Consider the following 10,909-nt stretch of genomic DNA (forward strand, 5'->3'; position numbering starts at 1 on the left):
GTAATTACACCGACACCACTCCCCACCTCTTCCTCCGCTACATTGATGACTGCATTGGCGCCACCTCGTGCTCCCGCGAGGAGGTTGAGCAATTCATCAACATAACCAGCACATTCCACCCTGACCTTAAATTTACCTGGACCATCTCTGACACCTCTCTCCCCTTCCTGGACCTCTCCATCTCCATTAATGACGACCGACTTGACACTGACATTTTTTACAAACCCACCGACTCCCACAGCTACCAGGAATACACCTCTTCCCACCCTACCTCTTGCAAAAATGCCATCCCGTATTCCCAATTCCTCCGCCTCCGCCGGATCTGCTCCCAGGAGGACCAGTTCCACCACAGAACACACCAGATGGCCTCCTTCTTTAGAGACCGCAATTTCCCTTCCCACGTGGTTAAAGATGCCCTCCAACGCATCTCGTCTACATCCCGCACCTCCGCCTTCAGACCTCATCCCACCAACCGTAACAAGGATAGAACGCACCTGATGCTCACCTTCCACCCTACCAACCTTCGCATAAACCAAATCATCCGCCCACATTTCCGCCACCTCCAAACAGACCCCACCACCAGGGATATATTTCACTCCCCACCCCTTTCCGCCTTCCGTAAAGACCGTTCCCTCCGTGACTACCTGGTCAGGTCCATGCCCCCCTACAACCCACCCTCCCACCCTGGCACTTTCCCCTGCCACCACAGGAACTGTAAAACCTGTGCCCACACCTCCTCCCTCACCTCTATCCAAGGCCCTAAAGGAGCCTTCCACATCCATCAAAGTTTTACTTGCACATCCACTAATATCATTTATTGTATCCGTTGCTCCTGATGTGGTCTCCTCTACATTGGGGAGACTGGGCGCCTCCTAGCAGAGCGCTTTAGGGGACATCTCCGGGACACCCTCACCAATCAACCACATCGCCCCGTGCCCCAACATTTCAAGTCCCCCTCCCACTCTGCCGAGGACACGGAGGTCCTGGGCCTCCTTCACCGCCACTCTTTCACCACCAGACGCCTGGAGGAAGAAGCCTCATCTTCCACCTCGGAACACTTCAACCCCAGGGCATCAATGTGGACTTCAACAGTTTCCTCATTTCCCCTTCCCCCACCTCACCCTAGTTCTAAACTTCCAGCTCAGCACTGTCCCCATGACTTGTCTGGACTTGTCCTACCTGCCTAGCTCCTTTTCCACCTATCCACTCCACCCTCTCCTCCCTGACCTATCACCTTCATCCCCTCCCCCACTCACTCATTGTACTCTATGCTACTTTCTCCCCACCCCACCCTCCTCTAGCTTATCTCTCCACGCTCCAAGCTCACTGCCTTTATTCCTGATGAAGGGCTTTTGCCTGAAACGTCGATTTCGAAGCTCCTTGGATGCTGCCTGAACTGCTGTGCTCTTCCAGCACCACTAATCCAGTATTGAACAATGCTTGGCTGGGTGGGTGACATCTTGTTGTATGGTACACCAAGAGTCGGTTCTATTCCTAAAACCTTGCCAGCTGCCCGCGTAGCACACACACTGCACATTAATTCAACTAAATGGCTATATCATAAACTGGTGCAGGATAGTCCTCAGTCTCGTCAAGGTGGACCCCTGTTTGTTGGGTGTCCTGGTAATGTCAGTCAGGAGTACAGCCTGCGCACAGCCCAGGGACTCTGAAGTGATAATGCTCATGGACAGGGGATCTTTCCAAGTCCAAGCAGGGAGTATTAATCCATCAATCCAATAGGAGTAGCAGCAGCGTAAGCCCAGAAACATGCTTGTGTATCTGGTGTGTTTGACAGTCCAGAAGTCTTACAAAGCCAGTTAGTGGGGGACAAAGGCTAGTCACTGAGACGATGGTTTATGACCATTGCACAACAATCTGACCGATGCAGAGCACAATTATAATGCTGCCCATGCTTCCGGTAGAGCCATTATGAAGCAGAATATAGAACTGCTGAAGATGCACTTCCAATCTGGGGTGGGCACTCTTAAGTATAGTCTGGATCGAGTGTGTATATCATTCTGGTGTCCTGTGCTCTGCACAATTTCAGCAGGCAATGGAGATGACATCCTGGATGCAAAGAAATTTGGGGAACAGGACCAATCTTCCAACAAGTAACAGGAAACTAATGTTGTCCTTGATAGAGCTCAGCTATATCAGGCACTACAAGCCAGATGGAACTTTATTGAAACCTGCTTGCAATAGATGAGAGCTGCTCACAGCAAACAGTGTTGACTGTAACATTTTTGGTCATGGTGCCAAATCTGGTTGGTATTGTGGGACACAGTCCAGTCACTGCTGGCTTCATTTCTGTTCCTTTTTCCTTTCTGTAAATGAAAGCTCACATTTGTGTTTGCAGATGTCCAATACTTACCTAAAAGTGAAATTCCCCATCTCAATCATGACAAGCTGCAGATCTCCAATGGGATAGTGGATAGGAGGATAGTGCTGATTCAGATGGTGTTTAGACAGGATATAGCCTCAGGATTAGGTAAAGTGTGTGGCCTGTTGGTTAAACAGTAACTAGGGTAAGTGAGTAACAGCCATGTTGGCTTTGTGTCATCAGCAGAATGGCTTTATAGTTGATGTGCCATGATATTGCTGGTAAGGAGCATGTCCAGGGCGTCAGCAGTTGTCCAGCTGCACAGCAGCCTTTCAAAGATGGTACAGGTGCAAAGCATGCTGATGTTTTGGCAGATATATGCTCAGCGGCACATTGCTGAGGGAATGGCAGGTGGTAAGATGAGGCAAAAATAGATGCGAGAGACACAACTGGTGTGGTATGATTAACTAATGTGGTGAGTTTGGTAAAATACAATGGGAGAACTCATTATGACTCATGGTGAGAAACTGACCCAAAAACATTTGTTCTTTACATTTTGCCCTAAAAGAATCAAACTGCCAAATTCCACATTTGCACTGAACTATTGGGAACCTGCATTAAACAATCCAGTTTGAAGATTTATTCTGCTGTGTACTGACTTCATTTATATAACCCTTTAATATTGCTGGGAAGTGGTAACCACATCACTCTGAAGATAAACTTCAAACTACCTTCAAGGAAAAAGCATATTACTTATATCTAAAAGAAATGCATTCTTAGCAATGATACTGCTTTCAGTGGAGGAAATAAATCTTTTTCCACGTGCTCTTCATCAAATTCTGCTATTTAATCTCTTTCTAAAAAGGGATGTTATTATTTAAGCATTTCTAATATTATTACTACTATTACTCTAATATTTCTATTATTTCAAACTGAGGCATGATCCAAGGGAGAATTGTATGAGAATCATCTGAGCACCAGGCTTCTAAATTACAAAATTGGAGGAAAAATAATTCTAGTCTTTTTGTCCTCAAAACCAATTATTCTTTTATTTACTTCAAATTAATCTAATTGTCCTAAAAACCTGTTCTTGTCATCCCACTAAAGATAATCCAAAAATGAAAGACTTCAGCAGATTTATCATGTTGTTACAGATATCAGCCAGAGGAATTTGAGTTGTTATTCAACAGTCTACACCATAAATCAATTAATTTTCAGTTAATTATTAGGATAATGGCCAAGTCCAAAGAAAATTACATCCAGAAGCATACATTTTGTAATGATATTAATTAATGGTTTTAACAACATTCCAGAGGACTTCCTGTCCACGGTAATAGTACAGTACAATGACTTTTGTTCCACAATAACAAATGGAGTAGCTTGCACTTGGTTTTGTACAAAACCAGAGTCCTCAGATGTAACTTGTGTTGGTGATATGCTGTGAACTGTACGGTTTATGTGAAATACAACAAAACAGAAACAAGTTGAGCATGTAGAGGAACATCGTAAGATAATGCATGAAGTTAGTACCTATGTACTGGTGGAAAATATGGAATAGGCAAGCATTATTTTCATGAACTCTGGCACTGCCTAAACTCATGACACTGTAGAACCTTTATGCCTCCATGAACAGAACAGCTAGTGGCTTTTAAACAAAGTAACCATTGCCATTGTTAAGATCAGGCATAATATATGGTTTTTAAACAAATGATCCATTGCTACTGTCATGATCAAGCATAATATATGGTTTATAGATGAGTGTTTAACCATTTTTATGTTGGTGTAGTCAGGAGGAAAAGAAAGGCACTGTATTATTTAAATGGAGAGAGATGGCAGAACTTGGTGCAGAGGAAATTACATTTCGATGTATATGAACTACAAAATGTTGTTATGCAAATAGAACAATTTATTAGGAAGGAAATGGAGTGTTGGTGTGATGAGTGGGTTATAAAAGTATGGAAGTTTTACTTCAGATGAAGAGAGCATTGGTGAAATTACATCTGATGTACTCTGTACAGTTATGAAACTTTTTAGTTGAAAAAGGATATCATTTTAGGAGAAACAGTTCAATGTAAAATGCATTGACCTTTATCCATTAGAATTTAGACAAAAGAGAGGTGATCTTATAGAAACATAAACAATCCTGAGGGAGTTTGAGAGGGTGGATACCAGGAGGATTGTCCAACAGGTGGAATTCATTTCCCAAGAAACAAACTTTAAGCATGTGTCCAGGACATGGTGTGCAAATTGCTTGTGAAAAACAACTAATGGAACTTCAACATGAATGTGAAACAAAATAACTCCGCACACACACACACACACAAACCCCTACCTAAACCTGTTTGAATCACTACAGTTTGGAAGCAGGCCATTCGGCCCTTCAAGTCCACTTGATCCTCCAAAGAGCATCCACCCAAAACGACTCCCCCTTACTCTATGCCTGTAACCCTGCATTTCTCATGGCTAACCCACCTAGCCTACACAATCCTGGATACTATGGGCAATTTAGCATGGCAAATCCACCTAAACTGCACATATCTGGATGGTGGAAGGAAACCATAAGACATAGGAGCAGAAGTTAGGCCATTCAGCCCATCGATTCTGTTCCATCATACAATCACAGCTGATAAGTTTCTCAACCCCATTCTCCCAGTAACCCTTGATCCCCTTGACAATCAAGAACTTATTGATCTCAGTCTTAAATACACTCAATGACCTGGCATCCATAGCCTTCTGTGGCATTGAATTCCATAGATTCACCACACTCTGGCTGAAAAATGTGTGCAGACACATCAAGAATGTGCAAACTCCACATAGACAATTGCCCAAGGGTGGAATTGAACTGAGGCCCATGGCACTGTGAGGCAGTAGTGCCTACTAAGCCACCCTGCCGAGCTAACACTCTCAGTTGTGTCGGGGGTCAGTGAGCTGGATTGTTGGTTTGTGAAACAGTGTGATGCCAACAGTGTGGGCTCAATCCCCACACTAGCCAAGGTTACCACGAAGGACTCTCCTTCCCAATCTCTCCCCTTGCTTGAGGTGTGGTTAAATCACCACCATGGCTCCCTATGGTCTGGTAAGACTATGGCGACTTGAATTGATCACGTCTGTACTTTGTGGAAGGTAACTGGTCTTTCTTATCTTTTTTAAATTGGGACTGATCAGCAAATGTTGCTGCCCTCCCAGCGATGCCCTATGAAACGAATAAGCAAAATCATATTTGATCCAGCTTTCGTTTCCCCTCACCTTGCAAAATTATTACTCTTTAAAATGTATTAAAAAAATATTTCTTAAAACCTCTGGGAATGCATTAATATTCATATCAAACAATTACTGGTGCAACAAGGATTATGCTTAAAACCTGTCGAACATTTCCAGTTTCATAAGAATTAGATGATTTATGAATGTCCTTGCGTAAGAATGTCTGTCCAAATGTCTGTCGGCGTGAGCAGAACAGCAAACACGTTCAATGGAGATGACCATCAGTGACACAAAAGCCTCTGTCAGACATCCTGAGCGGTTGTGGCTCCACAACCACTTGAGGTGAAACTGGAACTGAGAACAGTAACTGAGGGTGAAAATGCAGGAAACTTCCCAAGAACGCACCGGATTCTGCCTCTCTCTGAACGAAATAAATGGTCTCAACAATCATCAATCAATTGGTTATAAGCGAGATAATAGGTTGAGCTCTTTGTTTCGTTATAAACAACTTACAGCCGATTCCGACGGGGACGGAGCAACTTTCGAAATACCGCCGATTGCTTCCTTATTTAATCGAATCGAACGAAACGATTGCCGCCCATTTAATTTTAAATCGAGAGTGCAAACATATATAGAACGCTTGAGGGCAACAACTTTGTGATTTTTATTTGACCAGTTTGTATTTGATAATTGGACAAAAGATGCTCGGGGATTTACTAACTTCAGATATTGACAATGTGATCGAAAGTTTGGAAAGTTAAAAGTAGGATTAATTTTAAACATTGGTCATTGAATAAAAGCACTACATATGCATTCAGGGATGAATGGGGACATGTATACATGAGCCAGTGTTGGAGTGTTTTTGTTTGTCGCTTTTTATTAGGACTATCATTCAACGGCATGTGTTCAATGTGCTGTTCCAGGGTTATCGAAGTTTCTTCCACTAACGTTGAGCCGCTCCAGACCAAGGCTACAAAATGAATTTGCAGTTTGTGCATTCAATTTTTAAAAAATAACTCTGCGTGTTAGTACGTTAAATGTTATATCAGGACAATCTCTTGATGCTACCAGATGCTGGATTACATTTAAACATTTGAGCGTAACCCTTTACACAGCCGGTCAATGTGAAAGGTACTGCGGTTCACAAAGCAATTTTTATTTTCTGGAAATTGGTTCAGGGCGCTTTTTTAAACAAAGTCAACTCCACTATATAAGGTTAAAAATCACACAACACCAGGTTATAGTCCAACAGGTTTAAATGGAAGCACTAGCTTTCGGAGCGCTGCTCCTTCAGCAGGACAACTACCTGATGAAGGAGCGGAGCTCCCAAAGCTAGTGTTTCCAATTAAACCTGTTGGACTATAACCTGGTGTTGGGTGATTTTTAACTTTGTACCCACCCAGTTCAACACCAGCACCTCCAAATCATGGCCATTATATAAGGACCCTGGTCCAGGCCGACCACAGTTACAATGTGACATAAGTGCAAGTTGTTGATGTTGTAAACTTTACTACACCCAGGGAAATCTTTTTTCTATCTCTCTAAGCAATCTGAGGACATTGTAAACAACGACAGGTTTGCATTAACCAGGTGTTATAAAACAAAGACAGTGTCATCTTCAGCGTAATTAGAAAAACAATTGTCACCACTACAGACAATAGGATTTCGATCCGTGCCTAATTCGATCAGCGGCTTGGTGCTGTGCAAATCCTTCATAATTATTTTGGCAGAGCAAATTACAGATTAACAGTTTGACAAGAACGATCTATTCAGGGAATGGGATGCCTCAAATGTATACTTCCAAAATACAGTTTCAGTACACCCTTTTCGAATTAAATCGCCAATATTATCCAAATGACGTAATTTCATTGATAAGACAAAGAACTGGGTTAAAAAGTCACACAACACCAGGTTATAGTCCAACAGGTTTAATTGGAAGCACACTAGCTTTCGGAGCGACGCTCCTTCATCAGGTGATATAAATTCTGTGTTTTAGGATCGAGCCCTCCACTATCACCTGCTGAAGGACCGTCGCTCCGAAAGCTAGTGTGTTTCCAATTAAACCTGTTGGACTATAACCTGGTGTTGTGTGATTTTTAACTTTGTACACCCCAGTCCAACACCAGCATCTCCAAATCACGACAAAGAACTGGAGACTCATTGTCAGACTGGACGTATTTCCATAACTTTTAAATTGAGTATTTAAAAAAAACAATCTCGTGCAACGACTTTTATTTATTCTACTGTCCTTATTTCATTTCTTACTAGTTTCAGCTACATCCGGGTTCATTTTGCAAACACATGCCTACAGGCAGGTATACAAAGCCATTGTAAATTCCAGACTATTCAGTACCTGGTTATAAAATAGAATCCCCATCTAAAAAGAAGCAGAAATGCCTGCAGCTCCGTTACTTTGATTTTCTCCGTAAATGTAGCTTTCTAGTGGACAACTGATTCATAAAACTGATTGAACATACTTCATTCACTGCTCCGAGTACTAACTCATGATTGTAGGCAGGATGGACAACATTATGCTGTCTGGGAAGAATGTATTGTCAAAAGTACCATTGCTGTCTATCCATAAGCAAAACGAGGCCTCTGGTGTGCTTCTAAGCAAAGATTTTAATACACTGTCCGAAGAGCGTTGTTTCCAAAAGAGAACAACAATTTCCTTTCACATAAAATGTAATATATGTATATTTTCGTCGTTTCCGATAAGAGCTAATTAAAAAGTGCTGCATCTAATACAGCAGTTAACACAAACTCAACGATAAATATCTTCTCGTCGAAACACATAAAAAATACCGCACAGTATGTGGTGAAACTGGTTCTGAACGAAACCTGTTGACAAATGATGACAGATGTGTATGGTTCCCTGACAAAATCAATCCTGTTTGTACTGAAATGTATGTTCTTATAGTGGTGAACACAATGATACAGGTTAATTCATGGAAGGAGAAGAAAGACGATGAAGTTTGGCACTACAGTTTGGAATAAATATGTAAAAGAGCTAACCTCGACTCGTTTTGTGGAAAAAAAGAAATGTCACTTTTACTGCTTCTCTCATAAAAGCAAACATTCTACATGAATCTTTCAAGTCCAGGCGCATAATTGGTTTGCCTCATATAGGAGGTATTGCTATTGAACTGAGTCAGCCCATTCACTTGATGGCTAGATAAAGCCAAAAGCTGGTCAGAGTGATCGGAGCAGCTATTTGCTCTCATGGACGGTATGGCGAGCCGATTTGAAGGACAATACATCTGGGTATGATTGGGCGAGTAGTTGGCCTGGGACATAGCTAAATGGGGAGGGGATGTAGAATAGCAGTAGGTCATGTTGGAAGTCACGCTGTTGGAAGGCCTGTTCAAAATGGCCCCCATCCCAGTGGGGCTTACGGGCTGTGACTGGAAATTATCTGTACCGCCAACTGAACAACTGGCCATTGCTCCGAGCTCCCCATTTCCGTGAGAGTTCAAATCAATGCCTGACGAGGCCTGCAGTACAGACTGTTGACTGATGAGATTGTCAATACTGAACATCCTGTTCTGAGCCTGGCTGACTGCTGAGCTTTGGTAGTGATGTAACACGGCTGGATGATGAGGGGGAGCAGTGTGCACTTGGGGGTTGTAGCCAGAGCCCACACTTGGATAGAGTGGATTGGGGTAAGAGGGACGCCCAACTGGGGGTGGGGTGAAAGCGCTGGAATTTTGCATGTAGCCTGGATAGGTGGTGATGTCTGAGCGCTTGAAACGTTTCCTCCGGCGTAAAAAGCTGCCGTTATCGAACATGTCTTCAGCCGCCGGATCCAGGCTCCAGTAGTTACCTTTCCCGGGGCGGCCAGGCTCCCGGGGAATTTTGACAAAACAATCATTGAGAGTCAGATTGTGTCGAATGGAGTTCTGCCACTTCTTGGAATTTTCCCGGTAGAATGGGAACCGGTCCATGATGAACTTGTAGATACCTCCAAGGGTCAATTTCCTTTCTGGCGAGTTGGCGATGGCCATGGCGATCAGTGCGATGTAACTGTAAGGCGGTTTCCCACGCTGGATCGGCCGCTTCCTCCTCCTACCTCCGGAGCTCGGTAGCAGGCCCTCAATCTCGGCCCCGTTCCCGTCATCTCCCTCCGCGCTCGGGCTGGTGCTTCTCGGCTCCGATTTGACCATCACCTCCTCCTTACCGGGAGAGCCCAGTGACACATCCGCCGAGCTCTCCAGCGGACTGGAAGCGCAGGATGCTTCATTGGAGGACTGCTGGGACTCGGCAGTCATGCTGCATATGCCGGGAAAGTAGGAAATATCGGCGAGATTCATAAACTGCAGCCTGCGGTTCGCTCTGTGCACTGTCTGCTGTGGGTTTGCAGTTCGGGAGAGTGGCTATCAGGTGCTGAACTGACGCCACCTGGCTTATATGTCAGACCTAAAGGAGTCTGGCGCCACCCTGTTTACCCTCATTGTGTCAAAGCTTTGAAATGAGCGTGCCCACCCACCTTCCCGAAAATCTCTCCAAATAGGTACACAAAATACTAGCAATCCCGCTTAAAGTCTGATCCGGATCTTCACTGTTGAATTCAGTGGAACTAGTCATCACGGACAGTCGGTAGAGAGTTTAAAAAGGTGGTCGGTGCTGTGTCAATGAAGCTGCTGCACTGTTTAAGTATATTGATTCTGCAATTCTACTTACTAGTTCCACTGTGAGCACGCAGCTTCTTAAAAAATGTACTGTGCATTCTAATTATTGCATTCAATGCACTTAATGTTGTTTTAACTTGACTGTAGTTAACGAGTTGACTAAATAAATATTTACTTAAATCCTCGGAATCTTGACCCATTGGACGGACTAACGTGCTGTGGAACGTCGATTGCAGCAAAATTACAAAGTCCTTTACCGTCACTTGTAAAGTTATCCATTACCATTGCACACCGAAATTATATCACCATTTAGCAGACAATCCGTTGAATTCTTTCGATGTGGGTTGAATATTAGTTTATAAAAATGCATGGGAGGTAAAAAGATTATAACCCTTCATTTACCGTGTTAGTTTACCAGCTCTCATCGAGCGAAAACAAAACGCAACCCATTTAAGACGGAATTAAAGTATTACATTTCAGAAACTAAAATAAAATATACCTTTTCGCTCCCTTTAATACTTAAGCAATGAATTGAATAATACAAATGTTAACTGAAGGGCACGTGTGGGCATTATTTCGCCCAGAGTAATAGAGGCTAATATTTAATAAGGTTAGCAGCTGTCGAGAGATGAAATTTTATTCGATTCTACATCGAGATGAAAAAGCTTTAGAATCAGAACTTCAGTTTGTTTAGAACTGGGAATTAAACTGTGGAACAAATGTATTTTAAATCCTCTCGGCAAATCAACGACACGTTAAG

At 43.1% G+C, this 10,909-nt stretch overlaps 1 protein-coding gene across 1 annotated transcript; it reads right to left on the reverse strand.

The window, feature by feature from the left end:
* Positions 1–7,718: 7,718 nt before the first annotated feature.
* foxe3 (forkhead box E3) lies at positions 7,719–10,191 on the reverse strand. The gene has a single exon (XM_043700141.2). The coding sequence runs from the start codon at positions 9,829–9,831 to the stop codon at positions 8,602–8,604; it is 1,230 nt and encodes a 409-aa protein (XP_043556076.2). The 5' UTR covers positions 9,832–10,191; the 3' UTR covers positions 7,719–8,601.
* Positions 10,192–10,909: the final 718 nt, after the last annotated feature.

The sequence above is a fragment of the Chiloscyllium plagiosum genome, unplaced genomic scaffold (assembly GCF_037043375.1).
Source record: "Chiloscyllium plagiosum isolate Xiang-an unplaced genomic scaffold, Cpla_swu_hap1 HiC_scaffold_9, whole genome shotgun sequence".
NCBI lineage: Eukaryota > Metazoa > Chordata > Chondrichthyes > Orectolobiformes > Hemiscylliidae > Chiloscyllium > Chiloscyllium plagiosum.